This window comes from Urocitellus parryii, chromosome 3 (assembly GCF_045843805.1).
Source record: "Urocitellus parryii isolate mUroPar1 chromosome 3, mUroPar1.hap1, whole genome shotgun sequence".
In the NCBI taxonomy this organism is placed as follows: Eukaryota; Metazoa; Chordata; class Mammalia; order Rodentia; family Sciuridae; genus Urocitellus; species Urocitellus parryii.
The window spans coordinates 151068063-151093193 of record NC_135533.1 but is presented as its reverse complement, the minus strand read 5'-3'; the positions used below and the strand labels follow the sequence as shown (position 1 = coordinate 151093193).

Genomic DNA, 25131 nt, shown 5'->3' with positions numbered 1-25131 from the left:
TCAAAACAGGACCTGGAGCCCATCCTGGGCAATGCCCTGGTATCCACATAGGTCCTCCCTGAGACGCGAGGCAGGGCCCAGGTCCTTGTGTGAGTGCCCTTCCTTTCCTAGAGGGCTGAAGTGCCCAGACAGTGAGGTCAGGAGAGAAAAGCACTGCCCCCCAGGGGCAGGGAAAAGTCCACACCACACCTCCCGCCACCCCCAAAATGACCCCAGGCCAGAAGCAGCACAAGACTTTTCTCACAATGGGGTAAAATATCATGATTCTCTTTTTTGGAAATATGAAGGGTCAAAATAAACAATACGTTGCTTATGGCCTCGCTAAGTGGCTGAGGCTGGCTTTGAACTCAAGAACCTCCTGCTTCAGCCTCCCGAGTTGCTGGGAGGACAGGCGTGAGCCACTGCACCCAGCCTAAAATATATTTTTCAAAATCCCAAGAGACCAGGAAAATCCCTGCTTGCAGAAAACATGAAGCCTGCTGTCTGAAGAGACATAAGACCTGATCAGGGGAACCCCAAATCACCACGACACCACGAAGCCACAAGCAATGTGGGAACCCCCCCAGGAACCCGTAACAGAAGAACCAGGAAGAGTAGAAGGGACTGCTCCGGACATCAGGGGGACATAATTACTTTATGGACGATATGGCACGCCACCTGACCAGAATGGGATTTCGTGTCCTGAAATAAGATGGGTTAAAACACAGACCGTGAGCCTGCAGGACACACGCCAGCTGTCCCGGGGTGAGAACATCGTGGGGTCACTGAGCCACGGTGCCGGATGGCCAGACTCCAGTGGGCACAGGCCATGTGCCCTGCACCTGGCTCCCGAGCACACTCAAGGGCTGGGGAAATCGCACTGAGATGAGCCCCTGACAAAGTAAGCTCAGCTTCCCACCCCAGGTGACTGAGCAGCTCGGCCCAGGTCCAGAGACGCCCCAGGCTCCCATCTGTAAAATGCAGATGACATCCTGTTTGGCCAACAAAGGGCAAAGGCTCAATGAAATAAGAATCTATAACCCTGAGCATAGTGTCCGGCCAACAGCACGCCATCGGGCGGTTACAACAACAGCACTGGTCACAATCGTCACGGGGATTGCTAATACCCACAAACTTCTCTGTTCCATGTGCTAACCTAAATGGCACATGTGCCTTATCTCATTTACTCTTCCCAACGGTGGAGGACAGCACTCTCTACTGGAACTTTCTAGAACATTCTGGCACAGTCCAGTAGGACACCTGTGAGCCCCACGTGGCCACTGGGTACTTTAAATGCAGTTGTTATGACCGAGAGGCTGACGTTCTTCACGTTATTTCCACTTGATTTAATTTAAGGAGGTAGAGGTGGGTAGGAGGTGGGCCGTGGCTGTACCTCCACAGAGGAGAGCACGGAGCTGTGGGAGAGCCACAGCGAGGAAGGGTCTTCCCGACGTCCACCCAGCAGCACTCCAGAGGCACTGGCTGGGTCCCCGCAGAGGACACAGGTCAGAGAGGAGAAAGGGAGCCCAGCGCCTACCTGTTTGGATGGGAAGAGGGCAGCATGAACTGGAACTCCACCACACAGGTGCCATCCGGGAGCTGCCGGTGCTGCAGGCTGTTCAGCTCGTAGGCGATGTAGCCTCTCCGCACGTAGACCTGGGGGAGAAGAGACGCTGTGGACATCAGACGGCGCCCGTGTCCTCCAAACCTGAAAAGCCCAGGCTGAGGGACACCAGGAAAGGTATCCGCCGAATCTCTAAGCAGCCGCTGAGAACATCCCGGTGAGAGCTGATGGGGTTTTTTTGCTTGTTAGTTTGTTTGTGTACAGGGCTGGGCATCAAGTACGTTGGGCTCTGTGGGACACATCATCGCTACCACGAACACCTGATGCTACTGCTTTACGGAACCAGCCTTAAAAATATGTACAGGTGAGGCTGTTCTAATAAATTTTATATGAAAATTTTATTTATGAAATATGTCCTGTGGGCCACAGCTTGCCAAACCCTGCTCTAGAGCAGTTCTGGCCAATAGAAATACAACACAAGGGGCTGGGGATGTGGCTCAAGCCGTCGCGCGCTCGCCTGGCATGCGTGCGGCCAGGGTTCAATCCTCAGCACCACATACAAATAGAGATGTTGTGTCCGCCGAAAACTAAAAAATAAATATTAAAAATTCTCTCTCTCTCCCTCTCTTTCTGTCTTAAAAAAAAAAAGAAAGAAATACAACACAAGCGACACCTAGAATTCTAATTTTTTATAGCCATGGAGAAAAAGAAAAAGAACAGCTAAAAATAATTTAATAATACTCTTATTTCTCCCTGAATATTATCAATTCAACATGTAATAAAGGAAAATATTTGCATATTTCACATTCTTTCCCCCCTACTAAGTCTTTGGAATGGGGCACAGCTTGACTCAGACAAATGGAATTTTAAGTGCTCACTAACCACTTGGGCCCAGAGGCTGCCATAGTGGGGGACACAGTCTAGGGTTCAGATGCTGGGAGGTTTTTAACTGCCTGGAGAATAGATGGTCTCTGCCACAAGAACTAAAATAACAGTGTCCGGCTGGGGCTGGGGCTCAGCAGCAGAGCTCTTGCCTACCGTGTGCGAGGCCCTGGGTTCAATCCTCAGCACCACATAAAAATAAATGAAATAAAGGTATTGTGCACAACTACAACTAAAAAATGAATATTAATAAAATAAATAAAATAACAGTGTCACTGCTGCCCTCTAAATGACCTGCTTCCAGCTATGCTCGATGGCCTGTCATCCCAGTGGCTCAGGAGGCTGAGACAGAAGGATCTTGAGTTCAAAGCCAGCCTCAGCAACAGCGAGGCCCAAATCAGTAAGACCCTGTCTCTAAATAAAATACAAATTTGGGTTGGGGATGCGGTTCAGTGGACAAGGGCCCTGGAGTTCAATCCCCAGTACCCAAAAAAAAAAAAAAAAAAAGTGCCATTGTAGAAAGTGATAGAATGTATAGAAAGTACATCCTAGAAAAATCTCTAATACACATAAATAGGACTTAGTGCTTTAAAAAATACTCATAAGTCGGACGCAGTGGCACAGGCCTGTAATCCCAGCAGCTCAGGAGGCTGAGGCAGGTTTGCAAGTTCAAGGTCAACCTCAGCTACTTAGAGAGACCTTGTCTCAAAATAAAAAATAAAAATGGCCGGGGATGTGGCTCAGTGGTAGCACATCTCTGGGTTCAATCCTCAGTACTACAAGATGAATAATTAATAAATGTTTAATGAAATAAAATTAAAAGTACTGACGAGACGCACTGGGTCTCACTGTTGGAAAACAGGAGTGAGGCCTCGGAAGGACTCTTCCAGAGCTGAACCAGAAAAGGGGTATAACCTGCAGGTCCAGGAGGCCCAGTGGCTGCCACATGCTCACAGCCTCAAAGGTCTCCAGGAAGACCCAGCCAAACCTGGCGTTCTGGTGGGTGACTCACGGGGTCTAAAAGATCCAGGAGAGTGGGGGGCTGTGGGGGTCAAGCCACTGGACTCAGAGAGCCGGGAGATTAGGAAAAACCACGACCAGTCATGTAGTCCAGGTTAAGAGAGCCACCTAAGTGCCCAAGGGTCACCTCCTGTGTCCCACAAAAAGCAGAGTAAAAGTCTGAATTCCTGAAAATAAGCGATCACCTCTTGGCTCCTAAATGCAGAGAGATAGGAGCAAGACCACCTGGCCCTCATCTGGGTTTTGCTGCTGGTCATACATACCCTTCTCTGTCCTGTCACAAAGGGCAGTCACTTTAAATAGTCATCCAGGCTCCTTCTGGCTCTCAGAGCTCCAGGTAGAAAAGTCTATCTGAAGTATTAATTAATGCGCACAGTCAGCAAGTCTGGACAAGGTGCCTTGGACTTGGATCTGAGGGTTAGCAGTTAGCTGTGTCCTGCCTGGAAGAACTGCGGTGACACAGGACACAGCAGTGGTTACCTGTACAGACTTTGCAACAAAACAGATCTAGTGGAAATCCTGGTCCTGCCCCTCCTAGTTTATGACCTTGAGCAAGTCACTTCACCTCTCTGTCTCAGTTCATTCCTCTGCAAGATGAATACTAACTTGGAGAGCATAAAGTCATGTTTGCAAGGCCATGGCCCAGGGGGGTCAGGCGCAGGCCAGCCGGCACTGAATGTTACAACTGGCAAGCTCAGGCCTGCCACTGTCCCCCAGGCCTCCCCTACTTACCTCCAGGGAAGCCATGCAAACGACTTTGTTAGTGTGATAGAAGAAGGAGGGCAGGACGTCAAATATGGTCGTTTCTGAGAGGATTAATTTCTATGGGAAATGGAAAAAGGGAAAAGGAAAAAAAAATGTGAACAGGTTTTAACCACCAACCAGAGGCGCAGGAGGAGTGGGAGTAGGAGAATATGGCCGCGGTGCTGTCCCTGGCGCTGGCCAAGGACCCCAAACTCCGGGCTCCTCGAACTCCGGGCTCCTCCCACTCCGGGCTCCTCCCACTCCGGGCTCCTCCCACATGCAGCCTCAGAAGACCTGCCAATCAAGCCCTGGATCCTGCCCAGGGTTCCCAGCTTCAGATGCCGGGCATCCTGGAAGCCTGGAAGTGAGCACCCTGAAGCAGGGGGAGCCTGTAGGCCCCAAGACCCCCACCTGGGCCAGGGCGTGCTCTGTGGAAGCTGGAAGGAAGAAGATGTCCCACCTTGAGGTTTTCTGGGCAGAACTGGTGGCCATACATGTCGATGGCAGACAGGAAGATGGACTCCACCTGGTTGTGCCTCAGCTCGTAGGAGGGGAGGTGGGAGGCGATCAGCACCTGTCAGGGAGGGGGCGAGGCTGGCATAAGAGAAGCCGGGTGGGCTCGGGGCAGCCCCGCGCCTGGTCCGGGTGCCTGGAGCCCTCACCTGTCTGGCTCTGAGGGCCACTTTGCAGTGCTCTGTCTTGCTCAGCTGAGTGAGCTGGTGGAGGATGGCGGTCAGCTCGTCCGACAGGGAAGGGTCTGGGCCACAGAGCTCATCCTTTAGGGGACAGAAACAGAATCCAAATGAATTTTCTCTGCCAGAGGGGAACAGGTCAGGCGTAAAGTTGCCCGAACAAACCAGTGTCCGCTATCAGGGCAACAGGCACAGCCTGAGACACTCCTTTGCTCCTCTCTACCATGGGCACCCCTACCCCTTCATTCACCCAGTTGCCCACTCATACTCCAAAACACACCCTCAATACCTAGCAAGAAGAAAAATACAACTAAGCTGGGCGCGGTGGCGCATGCCTGGAATCCCAGCTGCTCAGGAGGATGAGGCAGGAGGATCGCCAGTTCACAGCCAGCCTCAGCAACAGTGAGGCCCTGAGCAACTCAGTGAGACCCTGTCTCTAAATAAAATACAAAATAGGGCTGGGGATGGGGCTCAGTGGTCGAGTGTCCCTGGGTTCAATCCCTGGTACCAAAAAAAAAAAAAAAAAAAAAAAGAAAGAAAGAAAAAGAAAAAAAAGAAAGAAGGAAAAGAAAAATATAACTAAGTCTTTGCCTAGAGCACAGGTTGAGTGATGCTTCTTTGAAATGCTGGGAATAGCAGTGTTTGGGATTTCAGATCTTTTCTGGGAGGAGGGAGATTTTGGAATATTTGCATATACATAATGAGTTATCTTGGGGACAAAACCCAAATCTAAACATGAAACTTGTGTATGTTTCAAGTACATTGGGACTAGGGACAGAGCACAGTGGGAGAGAGTTTGCCTAGTATGTGGAAGACCATGGGCTGGAGCCCCAGCTCTGCAAAAATAAAAAACAGACAGATAAATAGTCGCACATACACCTTACACACACGCAGCCTGAAATATTTTGTGTGATATTTTTAGTTCATCTACATTTCAACTGCAACCCAACACAGGAGGGCAGAGGCAGAGTTTTCTACTTGTGGCATCCTGCTGGTGTTCGAAAACTTTCAGAATTTGGAGCATTTCAGAGTTTGGCTTGGGGATGCTCAATCTTATACTATTCTAGTGAGCATTCAGCAGGCACTGACTGTGTGCCAGGAAAATAGCTAGATCCTTTACACGCTTTTCTCCCCATTCTCCCAACCCTCTGAGGAGTTACTATCAGGATCCCCATTTTATAGATGAGGAAACTGAGGCTCGGAGCCTGTGCAGGGTGGAGCAGATCGGAGCACAGCTCTATTGGGTCCCTGAAACCACCAGCGTCCCCCCCTACACGCTGCTACCTGACTTCAAGGGTTCAGTTTCAGAGGGGAGGAGCTGGGAGTGGAATCTTGCAGAAGAGAAAGGGGTGCTGAGTCCTTCTGTGTGGCGGACCTTCCTGCTGGAGACCAGGACCGTGGTCTCTGCATCTTCCTTTATGCCCTGAGCACAAGAGGGCCTCGGGAACGGCCAGAGCAGGAGCCTCGTCCAAGACCACAGGAGACAGCCCCCCGCCATCCGCCACCACTGTTCCCCAAGGAGTCTCACCAGAGGGCGGGCTGTGACTGTTTCTCATGCACGGGTTTCCCTAATTATGTTAAACCCACGCGGCTTTTAGAGTCGGAAATTTATATATATATATATATATATATATATATATATATATATATATATTTTAGTTTTAGGTGGACACGATATCTTTATTTTACATTTATGTGGTGCTGAGGATCGAACCCCGTGCCTCATGCATGCTAAGCGAGCACTCTACCACTGAGCCACATCCCAGCCCTAGAGTCGTAATTTTTTATGTATTAATATTTCATACATAAGCACACAGGCACGTCGAGGCTCAAGAAATTTCATGGGAAATTATCTAAATCCTCTCTCCTCCCCCAGTTCTGATTCACTCCGTATGGTCAAGGGGTGGTGACATTGCCCTCACCATGCCACCCAGCTTGTGGCTCCAAGGAGAGCATAGAGGGCAGGCGCTGTTCAGCCACCAGGATGGCAGAGTGTGATCATGGTGTGAGTGTGTGTGTGAGAGTGTATGTTTGTGAATGTGCGAATGTGTGTGTGACAGTGTGTACGAGTGTGTGAGAGAGTGTGTGTGTGTGTGACAGTGTGTGTGAGTGTGTGAGTGTGTGTGAGTGTGTGAGCATTTTAAAAGCCAGGACACCACCCTGCACACACAAGAGCCCCGAATCCCTTCTTTCTTTGTCCTTGTGTACTTTATTCTACACTACCACGTTTTGTTTTCTTTGTCTTGTCGCCAAGTTCTAGGACCCCTAAATGACATGCAGAAACTATGTCCCCTTAATAGACTCCAAACAATCTCATCTCACAGGAATCAAAGTGGGAAGCCTTTGCCGAAAGCTTCTGCAGGACCAAACTCCACTGATTCCTAACAAATGAAAGCAAAAGAGCCACAGAGTGAATCTCACCTCTGACCCCCAAACCACGCCTGGGACAACATTCTGGGGGCAGTGGCACATGCCTGTCATCCCAGCAGCTTGGGAGGCTGAGGCAGGAGGATCGCGAGTTCAAAGCCATCCTCAGCAAAAACAAGACACTAAGCAACTCAGTGAGATGCTGTCTCTAAATAAAATACAAAATAGGGCTGGGGATGCAGTTCAGTGGCCGAGTGCCCCTGAGTTTGATCCCTGGTACCAAAAAAAAAAAAAAAAAAAAAGAAGGAGCAGCAGCCCCAAGTAAGCATCCCAATTCTCTGAGCTGGGCCCTTCCACCATCTCCCCCAGGCTGACATCTGGTGCACATGATTTTAGAAACTTCAAGACCTGAGAGTCAGGTCTTCGAATGCTGAGCCGACTCTGACCACGACAGGAAACCTTGCTCTACACACTTCACAAACACTCCACCAAAGGAAGTGTTTTGAAAAGCGTTCTATTACTATAGCTGTGGAATTCCCCGAAGAGCAGATACCTCCCTGGGCACAGGTGCCCGATCCTGGCCTCACCCTGTAACTACTTTGGGGAGTCCTCCCCCTGAAAGTAATTTTTAAAAACTTCAGAGGTAACGAAGATCCATCCATGTGTTGATAGCCCCTAAACACCCGGAGTGACTAATTGTTAACTTTTTATCACAGCAGCACACTGGATTTCGCTGTAAGCACATGTGCATGCTCACACTCTCCCTCTTCTTGAAAGTGGGATGCAGACACTGTGATCTTTTACACTATTTAAGTACATATCTGGCTGAGAGAAAAGATATTCTCCCAGTTGCCTACAGAACCTCTAAAAAACAAAAGAAACTAAACATGACACTAACGATATTACCCGACACACAGTCCATGTTTCAATTTCCCATTGCCGAAGCTTTCAAAGGTACTAACCTCTGGGCTCCATTTCCAAAACCTCTGATTTAATTGAACAAAAGGTAGGGTTTGAGCATCTGTTTTTTGTTTTTTTTTAAAAAACCCTGCTGCCCACCAGGTGCTTCTCATGTGCCACCAGGATTGAAATGTGCTGCACAAAGAGATGTTAAAATGACCCTTTCCAAAATACCAACATTGATGAATACAACTTGTTAGTTGTTTGCTCTCCTACAAGCCCCGGGCCCAAACTCTGCCTACTGACTATTTTTGTAAATAGTGTTATAGGAGCTGAGCATGGTGGCACATGCTTGCAAACCCAGTAGCTCCGGAGGCTGAGGCAGGAGGATCACAAGTTCAAGGCTAGCCTTGGCAACTTACTGAGGCCCTGAGCAACTCAGCAAGACCCTGTCTCAAAATGAAAAATAAAAAGGGCTGAGAGTGGGGCTCCATGGTTAAGTGCCCCTGGGTTCAATCCCTGGTAACCCCTCCCAAAAAAATAGTGCTATAGGAACCCAGCCTCATTCATTCTAGCTGCTTGAGATTACAAGCTCATGGGGCTAAGGAGCTATAACAGAAGCCCTGTGACCACAAATCTGAAATATTTACCCTCTAGGGCCCTTTACAGAAAAAAATTGCCAAGCCCTTCTTGTTCTAAGCCAAGTCCAAGTCTCTCCTTCTCTGCTGATCCTACATTTTCTAAGGAGTCATCAGGACAGGTATCCAGGGGGAAAGTCTTTAACTATAAAGACTGCTTATGACTATCTTGCAGGAAATGCCTTACGTCTCCAAGAAGGCACAATAAGGACCTACCACCAGACCAAGAACATAATACTCCTAATAGCTCATGATGCTGGATCCAGGCTGTGGGTTCAAATCCTGGCTCTGCACTCACAGAGCTGAGTACCCTTGGGCAAGTGGCTTTACCTCTCTGAGCTCTTCCAATGGGAGGTGAGAACCGTTATTAGGGTTTCTGTGAGAACTAAATGAGTTAATATTTATTTGTAAAGTACTCCAAGAGGGCCTGGCACAGAGCAGAGGCTTCGGGAGTGACCCTGCCTATGGTTGCAAACCAAGTTTTACTGGAACACTGAACAATGGCAGAGTCAAGTGGTCCAGACAGCGCCCACCCCGCCAAGTCCAGAATGCTTGCCTTCTGGCCCCCGACCCAGCCCGGCTTGGGGTGGAGGACACCTCCTGCTTACTATCAGCATGATCACCAGCTGGTTCTTCTTGGCCACCTGTGCGTGGGAGAAGATGCAGTCCAGCACCTGGGACATGTCCGGCTTGAACTGCTCCCTGAGGTTTATCACACACTTGTCGTAGTGAGCTAGAGAGGAGAGGAGGCGGCCTGGGGTTAAGACGGCGGCTTCTCCCCACTGCCCAGCCCAGGTCTGCCACCCGTGCCATGAGCGGGCCCTGTCTCTTGCCTTGTTGGAAATGATGCTCAACCTGCAAATATCTCCGCAGGAGATCCAGCACCACCGCCTTCATGTAGCCGCGGGCCCCACTGCGGTACCTGGGGAGAGGAAGGCAGCCAGGTTACCGCCCACCTCCCTCCTGGGACATCCCCCAGGGCTTTTATGGCTTTAGAAAGGAGGTGACAGTCACCCAGCCTGAGGAGGCTGTGCCCTCTGATTCTCAGGCACCGTGGCCTGGGCCTGCAGGCAGACCTGCCCCTCAAACCAGCGGCCCTGCTAGGTGAGTACCCGGGATGGAGCCCTGGGGCAGCCCTGGCGCAGCCCCTCAGAGAAGGGAACAAACCTAAGAGAGCTGGATGCTGAAGGGGGGAAGCCAATTTTAACCGCAAAAGTAAAAATGTCCGATTAAGCATCCAGTCTATAAAGAGATTTTCCCAAAAGACAAACTCGAAAGACATTCACCAAAAGATAGATCCTGTGTAAATTTCATTTCCCCTTTGAGACAAAACTTTTTCCTGGGTTAAACCGCATTTCCCGAAACATTTTCTCTTCTAGAATATTTCTGAACACAGGGAATTGGGTTTCTCAGGGGGTGCGATACTAAGTTCTAGGGAATCAGAAACCAGCTTACCCCAGCAGGACTCAATGACAACAAAAGAACAAGAATTAAAAGAGTAAATAAAAAATCATTCCAAATGCAATTGTCTTTTCAGTCACAGCATGGGGTAGAACTCTGATAATTATGTTCAACACAGAAAAGTTTGCTAGAGACGATTAATACCGTGTGTCATTCCTTCTGGGTGTTTCACTGAAGCTTAAAGGGTGGGCTTAAGGTGAGCAGCGGATGCATTTTTTGGGGGACTCCCTGGTACTCCTTGGCTGTGAGGCTTCCATTTTGTGGGGATGCGCTTCAAAATCCCCTCCCTCTGCTGCAGACTACAGGGCCAGTCGGAGCCCAGGAGTTGCGGAACTCCTTGAAAGGAGGGTCACCTCCTAAGGTCCCCCCATTCTCTCTATCTGAGTTCCTGGCACTTGGTAACTAGGTACTGATCTGATTGGTTCCAATCTGCTTCCATTCTCTCTATGAGCCAAGCCATCTTGCTACGTAGGTTCTTCATGAAAAATGGCAAAGATCTCTCTTATCATCAGCACAGTCCTGCAGCAGACTGCCCCTGCCCCTACCTACCCAAGATACGATTCAAGTTATTCACCAACCTTCCTCGGCAGTGGTCCCCAAAACCGAAATGGTAATTGCACGGTCCTTTCTTGTACATGAAACCATCTCATCCTACTGTGTCCTGATCCAAGCTACCACCTGGTGAACACTGGCCCAATGTCACAGCTTTTCCAAGGTTAGCCCCCATACGACTCCAAGGGACGTATCTTGTGAAGTGTTTTTACCCCCCTTTCGCCTGCTGGTGAACTGAGACCCACGGAGGGTAAGGCCAGGTCTCTGCTCTCAGTAACGGCAGAGCCAGGACTCATGCGCTCGGTGTCAGTGAGGACCTGCCCCTCAGACAGCCCCAGGCCAGCTCTGGAGACAGGCGGCCCCTCAGCGTGAAAACGGCACCCCCTGGAGGGCCCAGGGGCCCTTCACCTCTGCACCAGCTGCACGATGCTCTGGGTGTTCATGAAGAAGACCTCTCGGTCGGCCTTGCGCTGCAGGGTGGCCGAGTGGCAGTCCAGGATGGTGGCAATCTGGACAGGACAAGACAGGTCTGACCACTGACAGCAGATGACGAAGCCCCGAAGTAGCCATCACGGGGCCCCACCCAGGGTTCAAAGAATCCCAGCCCCAAATGGTCACCCTGAAACAGCCCTGGTCCCCCCCTCGGGGTACTGCAGGGAGACTTCAAGAGCTCAGAATGACAACAGTCACCAAACAGGTGCACGGCACTGGGACAGAGGGGGAGGAAGGACCCAAGCCCAGCAAAGGTGCAGGGGAGAAAGGTCCTTTTTTTGTTTTTAAGACATTTAGCCTTTTTTTTTTTGCAAATAGTTTCTTTTATTTGTGGATAGACCTTTATTTTACTTATATATTTATATGTGGTGCTCAGAATCGAACCCAGTGCCTCACACATGCCAGGCAAGAGCTCTACCACTGAGCCCCAGCCCCAGCCCCAGCCCCGGGAAGGGTCCTATATTTATATTTAGACTTAATGTCACTGGTCTATTGCTTTCGGCAACAAAAGAAGCTATTGTTGCTGTTTCCAGTCCTGGGACTGAACCCAGGGCCAGGCAAGTGCCGAACCATGGAACCACACCTCAGCCCTTTTAATTTTTTTTTTTTTTATTTTCAGGCAGGGCCTTACAATGTGGCCGAGACTAGCCTTGAATTGATGATCCTCCTGCCTCAGCCTCCTGAGTTGCTAGGATGACAATGTGTGCCACCGTGTCCGGCTGACAAAGGGATTTTCAAAGAAAATTAAACCTGCATCAGGAATAAATTTCTGAAAGTTCCCACCATGTGCTTTTTTCAGTTGGGGTCCTCTGGAGCCTGGCTTTTGTTATCTTGAATTGAGATACAACTTACGTGCCATACTCTCCTCCCACCTCCTTTAAGGTGCCCGTTCCTTGGTCTGCAGGATATTCACAAAGGTGTACACCAACTAATTTTAGGGCACTTTCTTTTACGTTTTTTTTGGGGGGAGGGGGTACCAGGGATTGAACTCAGGGTCACTTGACCACTGAGCCCCATCCCCAGCCCTATTTTGTATTTTATTTAGAGACAGGGGCTCATTAAGTTGCTTAGGGGCTTCCCTTGTGCTGAGGCTGGCTTTGAACCTGAGATCCTCCTGCCTCAGCCTCCCAAGCTGCTGGGATGACAGGCGTGCACCACTGCACCTGGTAATGTTAAGGGACCCTCATCACCCCAGAACTGCACACTAATCAGCCATCACTCCTCAAGTCCCCTCTGCCTTACACCCTGGTAAACCGGCCTGCTTCCTTCTCCACGGATTCTCCTATTACGGACATTTCTTCTAAACAGAAGCATAAATCAAGTGAGTCTTTTGTGACTGGCTTTTTTCCTTAGCATGAATCAGCTCTTCATTTATTTTTATGGCTGAACCATGTTCTAACCTTGATGGACAGCCCTGGGTTCCATTCCCAGTGATGGAAAAAAAATCTAATCTCTAGCATTCTCAACCTCTGGGGATGACCTGTAAGTAGGTGTCAAGAAGCCCAACTTGCTGGATCTGGTGGCACATGCCTGACATCCCAAGGGCTTGGGAGGCTGAGGCAGGAGGGTCATTAGCAAGGCCCTAAGCAACTTAGTAAGACCACATCTCTAAATAAAATTTAAACAGGAAAAAAAGGCTGGGGATGTGGCTCGGTGGTTTAGCACCCCTGGGTTCAATCCCTAGTACTAAAAAAGAAGGAAGAAAGAATGAAAGAAAGAAGGAAGCCCAACTTGATCAGAGGCCAGACGTGGAGAGCGGGCATCCCCGTGGGGCTGGCTGGGCCACGTACCTGCTGGCTGGGGAACTGGCACAGCACGGAGGTGATGTTGCTGGCGTACTGGGCCATCACCCTGCGGACCGACTTCTCCACGGGGACGGGGATGCGACCCGACACGCTGGTCATGATCTCCTGCAGCTCCAGCAGCGGCAGTGACGGGTGCCGGAGGGTTGTCATGAGCTTCTGCACCCACTCCTTCAGCTGCAGCGGAGACCACCCCAGTCAGCACAGCCCCGCGTGGCCGAGGACCCTGCCACCCACCACAGCCCAACCCGACTCAGCCCGCCCAGGCCTGAGCACTGCTGTGGCCAAAGAACTTGACCCCGCAGCCTCTAGAACAGTCCAGAGGGCAAAGGCCCCCTGCTCCCTTCTCTGCACCCAGCACAGGGTGAGGAGGAAACGCAAGGTCATGTGACCAGCTAGCATTTGTGAGACACTTGCTTAGTGACAGACACCCTCAAAAACCTTTCTTTAGAAGCTGTCCTTTGATCCTGAGAAATCATCCTACCAAGTAGGAATGATAACCGCTTCCCTTTCACAATTGAAACTAAAACACAGAGGGGTTGATTAAGTTACCCCAGATCACCCAGCTATACCAAGAAGCAAAACCAGAATGCAAACCAAAGCCATTGAGCTCACATGCCTCCAACAGTTGCCCTACTCTGTTTCCAGTGTGTCTCTGACCACCAGAGATGGTCTTTGGATGGGGATGATAACGGTGCCAACTCCAACAACAAAGGAGGTTCAAAATGTAACTGGCAAGTGCAAAGACTCTCTCTGCAGCAATATTCTATCTATAGAAAGACTCTATCCCTACAGCAATCATCATTAGGCAGCATGGCACAGTGGTGAAGAGCTCAGACCCTGAGGCCAGATGGTCGGGGTTCAAACCCCTTCTTGACCTCTTCGTGGGAGAAGCAGGGCACATTTCTTACCCTCTCTGTGCCTCAGCTGCCCCATCTGCAAATGGAAATCATAAAGGTTCCTGCTTCCTAGGTTGCTGGGAAGATCTGATGACTTCATCAACTTTACATACCGAGAACGGCATCAGGCACATAGTATGTCCAGACAAGGGCTGTCACCATTGTCCTCGCCACCTGTCCTCGCCACATCACTGAGCCTTGCTCTCCTGCGGGGCAGCCCTCAGGGGGATCTTGGTCGGTTTAGCATCAGGGGTCTTTCAGGAAGGTCTATGATTGGGGACCTCCGTGTTCCTCTTGGGACCCTAGGACGGTGGCTGGTGAGGACAGTGTCTCTGAACTAACTGTCTTCCTGCTGGTGTCATTAAGAGGGCTGTCCCACCCAGCAACCCGAGAGGCTCAGGCAGGAGGATCAAGGTCAGCCTCAGCAACTTAGTGAGGGCTGGGAAATGAGCCCCCCTGGGTTCAACGCCCAGCACCAAAAGGTGGGGCAGGGCTGGCCACACCCACAGACTCCTCCCAAACTTCGTGAACTCAGGTAACTAACATCAGCTGATCATGGAGAAGGAAATGCACCCCAAAACTTACAAACTGAGGAATTCCCTGAGGAAATTGTCCTTTACAGAAACGAGAGAGGACTGTTTTCTCATTCCATGTTCCAAAAAAGCCCTCTGATGTCACGGAGTGAGCCCTTCGGACCGCACCTGCTCTTCACAGGGGACCTACCTTTATGCTAAAGATGGGCTCTGGCAGGCAGTAGCCGCTCATGATGTTGGTCAGGTTCCCCAGGACGCTGTGGAACACCTGGTGCAGCTTCTCCCCCAGGATGGGCAGTGTGGGCTGGGTGGGCAGCTCTCCTGTGAAGGGCTGCGCCTGGTGAGGGACAAGAGGGACGGGTCACAGAGGCCCTGAACCCGACGAGACTCGACAAGCCGGGGCATGAGGCAGATGGATGGGCTCCCACAGACCTGATCTAGGAGGGTGAACCCCAAGAACCAACAGGAGAAAAGGCTGCACCAGGATTTGGAATTGCTGAATTTGTGCCCTGACCACGTGTCCCAACTCAGCCCCTCCGCAAATGTCCTAGCGTTACTGATTCAGACTCCAAACTGTTTTAGAAGTCGTTATATTTTTTTTCTTATTTTGCTTTGCTTTGTAATGAAGACCATTTCCCTATTTTCTCTGTTCATTTCCACTGTCTAGTGAGTGACAAAGGCCCGGCAGGATGAAAACCTCAAGGAAACAGAACCGAGTTTTGGAAATCATAAACGTTCAGCCTCAGGTAACCAGGAGGAAAAATCACCAGCTCCCCAGAGCGGCCACAGGATTCAGTACAGCCATGTATGTGCTAGTTCATTCTACGAAGGTCCGCTGGCACCCACACGGTTGGGACAGGCTGTCCTCCAAGTCTGGAACACCCGGTCTCCTGCCAACCCTCGCCACCCTGCAGGCTCCTTCTCCCCTGTGAGCCGACTTGAGGGGATCCCCTCTGCAGTCAGCTGCTGGCTTCTACACTGGGTCCCCACAGCCGAGGCCAAAGGCAACCGCTCTCACTGCGATTATGAGGCCAAACGGCATCCTGTGCCCATCCGTCTCCCGGGAGTTCACATGAGCCTCAGATTTCTGTGACCCTGCAGGGACTTGGGGGTGGCCAGGTCCTGCCTCACCGACCCAGCACAGGAAACGCTGGCTGACAGGGGTCCCGTTACACATACCGGGTGCACTTTAGAGGGGTCATCGAGCTCCAGCCTGGCCACCACGCAGCCGGCTTCCAGCACGGCTCCCGGCCGCTTGATGTACTTTACCCGGCCGCTTTCCTGCACGTTCAGGGTCATGATCATCTTCATCACCTGTTGGGCAAAGAGAAGTAGGACAGAGACCACGGGGACCGCTGGTGGGTGGCACCCTGAGCCACCCAGAACCAGGGACTGCAAAGCAGGGGCTGTGACCTAGGACGGAGAGACTCCCAGCAGCACTCAGCAGAAAGGGGGAGACCCCACATTAGGGCGAGCCCGCCGCGTACCAGGCTGCTCCGGGCCCGGACTCTCAACCCGCAAAGCCTACCCTGACAGGGACGCTGGCATGTCTTTGCTGCTTTCTCTAGTTCTTGTTTTTGGTTGCAGAGCCCTGGGCTGTGCATGCCAGGCGAGTGTCTGACAATGAGCTACTCCTCCGACCCTAGGAACCTTGATTCTCCCTGGGCTTGTAGGTTGGCTTAGCTTTTATGCTGCTTCTCACAGAACCCAGGGCCTCGCCCACACTGGGCCACCTGCCCCCTCGCTTGTCTTGACATTTATTCTCAAAGGCGGGCCTCTCCCCCAGAAATACAGAGCAGGCATACTGCATCGAGTGATCGGTGTTCGGGGACGTGCCCCACAACAGGGTTTCAGTCATCGACATGCCAATCATGACAGCAGGGCCCAAAGAGGTAAAAACTTCCCCTCTCCCAGTGACATGGTGGCCGTCCTAAGGTCACAGTGCAAGACACTAATCATCTGAGGTGATTGCTGGTGTGAAAAACCTACGTGCTGCCCTGCGAGGACCGCAAAAGCAGAGCACAAGCACGCGCAGCGTGTCACATTGTGACGATATCACAGGGCTGCTGACTGGTTGATGTATTCACTACGCTCTCTGTGGGTGTTTGACAACAAAAAAAAGGTCACAACAGTCTGCCGTGCCCACCAGCAGCCGCCTCCTGTATCTCACATCTCGAGGCCACGTGGGGCGACTGGCCCACGCCATCCAGGCCATGCAAGGTCACTGTGTGACATCTACGTGAGGAAGAAACCGTCTGACGATGTGATTCTCAGAACCTGCTCCTCCTATGTGCCATGTGAATCAAACACTCTGTCACCAGTCCCTGGGGCACAAGCTCCTGAGAGGCCTTGGGGGTGCTCTGTGGGATGGGGGACCGGCTCACGGAAGGGCCAGCAGCCTACAGCTCGCCTCCCCACCTCCCCGGGGTCTGCAGACGTGACTGGCGGAGGATTTGTCCGCATGGTCCCAGCTTCGGACAGTCAGGGCAGTGCTGCCCCTGGCTTGGCAGGTCACAGCTTGGGCACCCAAGTCAGCCAGGCCAGGGCTGAAACCCAAGATCCCCAATCGCCACCTCTGTGATTTCCAGAAAGTGCCTTCCCCTCTCTGAGCCTCAGTTTCTCCAGCTGTAAAACGGGACTCGTGAGTCACACCCCAGGGCTCTGGAGAGGACTGCGTGCAATGAGGCACCCATCCTGTGGCGGGAGTCTGAGACACCGCTCACCTCCCTGCTGGGTTCGCGTTGCTGTTGTCCTTTTTCCTGGGCATGGCGAGGAGGCCAAGTTCAAGTCCTGACTTTGGGTGACCTTGAGCACATTCCTTACCTTTCTTTTTTTTGGTACTGTGGATTGAACTCAGGGCACTCACCACGGAGCCCTATCCCAGCCCTATTTTGTATTTTATTCAGAGACAGGGTCTCACTGAGTTGCTTAGGACCTTGCTGCTTGCTGAAGCTGGCTTTGAGCTCACCATCCTCCTGCCTCAGCCTCCCGAGCTGTTGGGATGACAGGCGTGGGCCTCCGCGCCAGACTTCCTTGGCCTTCTTGAGCCTGATCTTTTTCACATGTAAAACGGGGATCACATGTGTGCCCCTTCCCATGGTTGCTGGGAAGATTGAAGAAGTAGAGAGGTCAAGTGCTCAGGCCAGCACCTGCCCACGGTAAGGACTTTCCAAACCCTACACTCGCTGCATCCTGAGGGGGCCTCAGTTCTCACTCGTCCCTGGGCCCAGATTTCCCCTTTGAATGCTGCAGGGCATCAGTCACCTCCATCTCGGCGTAGCTGCTCCCCGCCTCCACGTGGCCGCCGTCCTCCACCGTGTACTGCGTCAGCTTCCCGGCCGAGGGGGACCTCAGGACGGTGGGATCGTTCTCCTTCTCAAACACGCACGTCTTGTTGCCGATGGTGATTCGGTAACTGGGAGAGAGGAGCAGGTAGGGGGACGGATGAGGACCCTCGGCCCCGCAAGCCCGAGGCAGCTTCCCCTGAAGGTGGCCACGCGTGACACCCTCTGAGCAGCAGTGGGGACTCCACGGTTTCAAATGGGGACATTTGACCATTACCATGGAGACACTGAAAGTGAGTTGGGGAAGAAAAACAGGTGTTTCTTTTCACCCTGGCTGAAAACTAGAGCCTTTTACTGATAAATCCCAACGGGTCCTGGCATTGAGAAAGCCGTCGATAAACGTTACTTGATCCATCTTAGATCCCAACTCCTCTCCTTGCCTCTGAACTGGGGAGCGCGTGCGTTTGGGTAGAACCTACATAATCTTGCATGTTCTTGGTGGAAAGAACTCAGCTTAGAAAAGAGATGACGACGTCCCTCAGGCAGGCACTTAATCTGCCCTCTCCCGAAACACCGAGGCCCGCGAATTCGGCCCCTTGGGAGCAGGAGCAGGGGGTCGCTGGCCCGTGCTCCACCCTCCGTTCTCTGTGGCTGCAGTATGCGCTGCCTGCTCTGCACGGGTCACCAACATGTCACCGTGTGATCTCAGAATGATCAGATGAGCTGGAGGGTGCCCCACGTCCACGGGGGCAGCAGGCGCGCCATCATGCACTTCCCGGGCCACAGAGCTGGACGCCCTGCCCCGTTCAGCTCTGCACCCCTCTGGGTCCCTAGGAAGGTGCTCCCGGCCTGGGAGCCCTCCCTGAAAGCCTGACAGTGGCACGAATCCCAGGCAGGAGGGGACCCTCCCCAGGCACCCCCGGGACTCCCCAGGGAAGGCCTCGTCCACAGACCTGTGCACAGGCCAGCTCTGCAGTTTGGACGCCCTGTGCACACCCTGCCCGCCGTGGGCCTTGGTGTCCCCTGTGGGCCCGGGCCCCCGCGCACCTGTCCACTTCCTCCTTCAGGTACGTGGTGTAGCTGTTGCCATTGTAGGACAGCAGCAGCCCGCCGTCGTTCAGCCGGTGGGCGTCGATCTCGATGTGGCAGCCGTTCATGATGAGGACGAACATGGTCAGAGACTGCCGGGCCACCTGTGGGGACAGGCCTGTGTCATCACCTGGACTCAGGATGTGCCCACACGGCTCCTCGCACCGTGGGAAAGAGCAGGCTCTGCAGGAAGGATGGGGGGCCCCCCCTCTAGCCCTCGTCCTCATTCACCCCAAGGGAGCAGCTGCGGGACTGGCAGGGCTGGCGGGGCCTGGAGTCCACGGTGCCAACTACAGACACACGTCCTACCTGGCCATCTCCTGGGATGTCCACCCTCCGGGGCTGGGGGCTCCCTTCTAGTTCCCATCACCAAGCGCCAGCCCTATGCAGGGCTGTGGGTGGCAGGGACGGGGCTCATCACACTCTGGGTAAAGCAGCCCTGGAGACCCCCCCAGTGTCCTGGTTCCATAGACTATTTATGTACCCACAAGCCCCCCAGTTTCCTATGCTAAAACCTAACCTCAAATGCAATGGTGGGAGGGGGCCTTTGGTGGTGATCAGGCCAGGAGAGTGCAGTCTCCATGAACAGGACCATTGACTTCCACCAAGTGACCCCAGAGAGCTCCTGTCCCCTTCTGCCACACAAGCACACAGCAAGAGAAGGCACAGCTACAAACCAGGAAGTGGTCACCAGACACAGCGTCAGCTGTGCCTTGACCTTGGCCTTTCCAGCCTCCAGGACTGTGAGCACCACATTCTGCGGCTGATAAGCCACCCCATCTATGGGCAAGGACACCCCAACATGGACTATGGCTCCGCCCCCTAGGCCCAGCTCTGCCCAGGGACACATGTGAGCTGTGGGACACTTGAGAAACGGACAGGCTACTAGGCTCTGGCCTGGCTCTGAGTTTCAGTCCCACTGAAATACCCGCCCGCCTGACCTGCAGGTCATCGTGTGTTTTGAAACGGGCATCCCCAGGACCCACGACCAACAAAATACAGATTTTGACAAGATAGCCAGGAATACGGACAGCAACATTATCTGTGATGATAATAAAAACTGCCATGAAACTAGCATCCCATCTTGTCACCTTTGTTGTGGAAAAGCCCAGACCCTCTTGGTCCAATCTGGTGACCCCCTAGTAACATGGACTGTTTAAATTAATCCAAATTAAATAAAATGTAAAATCCAGTTCCTCAGTCACCCTCGCCACATTTCAGGTGCCCCGGGGGACCCTGACCAGGTGAACAGCATAGCTTCATCTCCATCACCACGGAAAGTCCTGCTGGACAACACGCCAGAGACCACACTGGCTTTGGAGGAAACTTGTTCATGACTTTAGGTATCACAGCAGGAAAATGATTTGCACCATGATCTCTGCTAACTCACGAAGAGAGTCCGCCTCCACGCAGCAGTGAAGAATCGTTTGAGTTTTGTGACTCCGTGGACTTGTTTGAAACTTTAAAGTTTTCTACAATTAGATTGTGCCACATTGAAAATCAGGTTGGTAGGACCCAGGGGCCCAAAGGACACCTTTTAAAAAACCTTGGGGGGGGCAAAAAATGTAGACGGAGAGTACCTCCCAAGGACAACGCATTTGTTTGCCTAGACTCAAAGTCTCTGTGTGCTCAGAAATAAGAAAAGTAAAGTCAAAGAAAATAAAATTGTGCCTCAGAAACAGACTCAGATTCGGTCCTCTTCCCACCCCCCAAAACATGAGGCTGGAAGTGCCAGGCAGGCCACTGCTTCCAGGGGGACATTCAGTACCTGCAGCTGCACCAGAGACCCTGGCACACATGCATGGCTAACTAGACACCTCCCAGAGAGGACAGCCACCAGAGGAAGCCCCAGGAATGCTGATGGTGAACCCCGGAATGTGCACATGGATTCCTGGTGCAGAATGCAGAACTAAACCAGCCTCCCAGGCCTTGGGAATGACCATGGGCCAGGCCAGCTCAGAGAAGGCTCTGCTCATTTGGGGGGACAAACGACCTCCCCAAACTCCTGACTTTCCTGCAACCTCAGAATGTGACCTTGTTTGGAAACTGGATCTTTGCAGATTAAACAGTTAAGATGAAATCACGTTGGGTCAGCATGGGCCCTAAATTCAATCTCACGGGTGCTCCTATAAAAGGGGAAGAGATGGAGACACAGGTGCAGACCCAGAAGCAACGTGAAGAGGCAGCTCGCTCTCTCTCTCACATACACACACACACTCAGAGGCCGTGTGAAAGCACAGTCAGTCAGCAGTGGTGTAGTCCCAAGGAAACGCCAACGACAGCCAGCCACCGGAAGCCCGAGAGGCCAGAGGCCCCTCCCTAGCACCATCAGAGAGACCACAGCCCAGCTGGCACCTGGACTTTGGACTATGGCCTCCAGACCGTGGGAAAATAAACTGCTGTTGCTTCAAGTCTCCACTGGGTAGCAAGTTGCTCCAGCAGCCACAGGAGATCACCAGATGGTGCCACTGTGACCTCTGCACACCACCCGGCCCTGTGCTTTTAGAAAACCAGTGTTTAGCAATCTGTAATTGGGGTAAAAATTGGGAGTTCATAACCCACTTGAAGCTAATGTATGAAATATGATATGTCAAGAGCTTTGTAATGTTTTGAACAACCAATAAAAAAAAAAAAAAAAGAAAACCAGTGTTTAGGTTTCAGGGTCACGAAGGAACTACTCAGGGATTCCCAAGGAACACAGCGGCTCAGACCCGAGCAGGAGAAAATCCGCTCCAGGAGGTTCACCCACCACGCGGAACAAACCCCCTGCGGCCCCAGAGCGCTGCACCCGGAAGCCCAAGGGCTGTACCTTGAGAATGTACTTGATACCCCCGTAGATTAGCTCCACGTCCACGAGGTTCAGCAGAGAAGCCGCTGGGAGGACCTGGCCCCTGGAAGACAAGGCAGACCCATGACAGACTGGGGAGGGGCCGAGCACGCCCCAGCCACCCCGGGGTCTAAAAATATCCCCAGGGGCAGGAGGTGCCGCTCAGTGCTGGGCATGCACAAGGCCGGGGGTTCAAGCCCCAGTGACCCGCTGCAAAAAGGAAAGAAAAACATCACCCACCTCTTTGACCTTCCCAAGCACCGAGAGCTGACTGTGCTAAAAGGCTAAGTCTGATTAAGACTTAGATCCTGCACACCTGTCATCCCAGTGACTCAGGAGGCTGAGGCAGGAGGATGCAAGTTCAAGGTCAGCCTCAGCTACTCAGTGAGACCCTCAGCAACTTAGAGAGACCCTGTCTCAAAATAAAAATAAAAAGGGGCTGGGGATGTGGCTCAGAGGTAAAGCGCCCTTGGGTTCAATTCCCAGCTCTCTCTCCATCCCCTCAAATATTAAAAAATTTTAAAAAACTTTAAAAAAAATCAGCATCTGTTCAAGAATGTAAAAATTTACAAAAGCTTCTCAGGAGCAAAATCCACAACGGCTTCTTCTCAGAAAAACTCCCCGTGTGGGGACGTGTCACCTGCTACGGAAGAAACCAGAGAGGAGACGGTGATTCTATTCCTGCTCAAAGCACGACGGCTGAGCAGTAACAAGCTTTCCACCTGTTCATCCTTTTTAGTGTCCTTGGCCTGTCACGGTGGTCCTCAATGGGAGGAGACGCTGCTCCTACCCTGGGACATTTGGCAATATCTGGGGACACAAGTTACTGTCCCATGGATGCTGCCATCACCCTGAAAGGCACAGGACAGTCCCCACCCACCATGACCCAGCTCAAAACGTCGCTGGTGCTGAGGTGGGAACCTGGCTGTCCAGACAGCACGTGGCCACTCTCCATTCTAGTCCAGGTCGCAGGTCCCCTGTGGAGCTGGGGAGGGTCTGGGAAAGATGGCCTTTGACCCACTCTGCTTTTCAATCCACCTCCACCCAAGTCTTACAATGCCCCTTACACAACTCCACAGGGACGTGCACATGACTGACTGCAAGGTCACTGTCGCCTGGCCTCAAGAGTCCCACCCCACCCCTGCCCACTCCACAAGACCCTCCCCCGCCCAGGCTCAGAAGCCCAGTCTTGTTTTGGGGGGGTTTTGTTTGTTTGTTTGTTTGTTTGTTTTGGACTGAGGATTGAACCCAGGGGCACTTAACTACCAAGCCACATCCCAGCCGTTTTTTCATTGAGAGACAGGGTCTCACTGAGTTGATTAGGGCCTCACTTAGTTGCTGAGGCTGGCTGTGAACTCCAGATCCTCCTGACTCAGCCTCAGCCTCCCAAGGCACTGGGATGACAGGCCTGTGACATCAAACCCAGAGGCAGTCCAGGTTTATCTGAGGAATTTCATGAAGGTAAACAGGTAGAAAGGGCTCACCACTACCTGGTGACTGGTTGGCCACCCCAATAAAGCCCGTCTCGCCTTTCGGGCCACCAACACACCTCACAAGAGGAAAGGGACGGATCGCTCACCCTACCTTTCCAGGGAGTGCAGGAAATCCGTCATGCAGGTTCTGAACATCGCATCGGCCACGTTCAAGGCCCCGCACACCACCCCGAGCATGACGTCCGGCTTCTCCGCCTAGGAAAGACTCCCTGTCTCAGTGTCTGCCGGGCGCTGCAGTCCCGGGCACCTGGAGGGCAGGCGTGGGCAGACCTCTACCTGCACTTTCTCAGCAATAAGGTGGTCCAACCACCCAGTGTCTATGTCGTTGTTCTGGAAGCTCTCGGTCTCCAAGAGGTTAATGAGGTATTCCACGGTGGTCCTGAAGTCCCCCCGGATGGACAGTTCCTTCAAAGCCACCACCATGTTCCTGGAGGGGAAATGCACGAGTGGTTGACGAATTCAGACAGAGTCCTCGGGACGCCTCATGATGGGTTCCCAGAGTGCCAGAGCCACCAGGAGTTGGAGGGGGTCCTGGGTCAGATGGCCAGGGTGTCAGCCTCAGTATCCTCATGGCCTGAGTGACCTCGGGCAGATGACCTAACCTCTCTGGCCCTCAGTTCCTCATCTGTAAGATGGGGGAATAACCCTGACATCATGCGGGTGTTTGAGGATTAAAATGACACACCCCGTGCAGAGTGCACAGTTGTTAATCTGTGAACATGATTCGATATCATTGTGATTATAATCAACTACGAAAATAATTAATGATTGAGAGAGGAAGGGCCAGCCTCTCTGCTCATCACCGAGCCGTCTCCCCCTTGACCTAGTCAAGTCTCCTCCTGGTCCCAGAGCTGGAGCCGCCCTCTGGAGGGCCACTGTGACCCCCCCAGCTGTGCCTGAGGACCACCTGCCCGTGATGGCAGTTACCGCACTCAGGGCCCAGCAGGCTCTGTGGCTCCCTCCCCCAAACCCAGCCTCCAACTGCAAAGGGCACAGGTCACAGGGTGGAGACCCCCACTCCCTGGGGGACCCCAGCCTGTCTGGAGGACAGAAGGGGAAGTCCAGGGACTGAACTCGTCTCTTCCAGGAGAGGGAGCTTCCCGCAGGCAGTGTCCCCAGCCGTCAGCAGGCAAGGGAAGAGGAGGGGAGAATGGAGACAGAGGGCTCAAACAGGATGTCAGGTGTGGTCGGAACTGAAGACGAAGCCACCAGCCCCCAAGGCCACTGACTCGCCCCAGCTAGCTGGGGCCTACCCCACTTCAGAGGGCCCACGTCCAGAGAAACCAGCTCCAGGAAAACCAAGACTACTGAGCCCCCAGGCGGCCTCTGTCAGCCATGAGGAAAGCTGTGGGAGTCGGGGGCACTGACGGCCATGCTGGGTCAAGTCATTCCATCCCGGGGGCCGGTCACTCAGCGCCTCCCACCTCCCCCCGTGAGCCTTATTTGCTGCAAACAGTCCTTGGTGAACCTCAAGACTGCCATGTCCATTGGGCATAATGAAAATGAATACTCTAAGCTGCCAAGGAGGCCTGATCACGGAAACCACCAACTCCACTCAGTTCATCAGCAGCCAAGCGCCAGGTCAGAGGCTAAGGGTCTGTAAATGAAATGCCCACAACGCCCGTGCGCCGTGTCACTGTGAAGGGCAGTCAGCCACCCACACGAGGCTTAATTACAACAAGAGCCGGTGCGTCTCTTCTGGTGCCCAGGTCAGGTGTGCCGTTTCAGAACCTGAGTGTCCCGTGTCAATGTCAGATTTCTCAGCTCTGCAGAAACCAGGAGAACTTGGACTTGGCTCCGCCTGGAACCCAGGCCTGCAGTCACAGGCCTCAGAGTGGTGACCGGCACCCAGCAGATCCGCCCCCCCCCGCCCCCCAAATTGAGTCCGAGCCATGAATACAGCCAATGAGGGA

General features: G+C 52.7%; 1 protein-coding gene across 1 annotated transcript in view; it reads right to left on the bottom strand.

Annotated features, from left to right (window-relative positions):
• Positions 1–25131, bottom strand: part of Acacb (acetyl-CoA carboxylase beta) — a 130496-nt gene that overhangs the window by 35593 nt on the left and 69772 nt on the right. The window contains exons 14-28 of the mRNA XM_026409178.2: positions 23495–23645; positions 23310–23413; positions 21708–21789; positions 18857–19002; positions 17790–17940; positions 15705–15839; positions 14716–14862; positions 13082–13270; positions 11208–11308; positions 9620–9708; positions 9395–9519; positions 4852–4965; positions 4650–4763; positions 4178–4267; positions 1517–1635 (exon numbers count right to left, since the gene is read on the bottom strand). Of these exons, the coding sequence (XP_026264963.2) occupies positions 1517–1635; positions 4178–4267; positions 4650–4763; positions 4852–4965; positions 9395–9519; positions 9620–9708; positions 11208–11308; positions 13082–13270; positions 14716–14862; positions 15705–15839; positions 17790–17940; positions 18857–19002; positions 21708–21789; positions 23310–23413; positions 23495–23645 (1857 nt within the window). The remainder of the gene's footprint in view (positions 1–1516; positions 1636–4177; positions 4268–4649; positions 4764–4851; positions 4966–9394; positions 9520–9619; positions 9709–11207; positions 11309–13081; positions 13271–14715; positions 14863–15704; positions 15840–17789; positions 17941–18856; positions 19003–21707; positions 21790–23309; positions 23414–23494; positions 23646–25131) is intronic.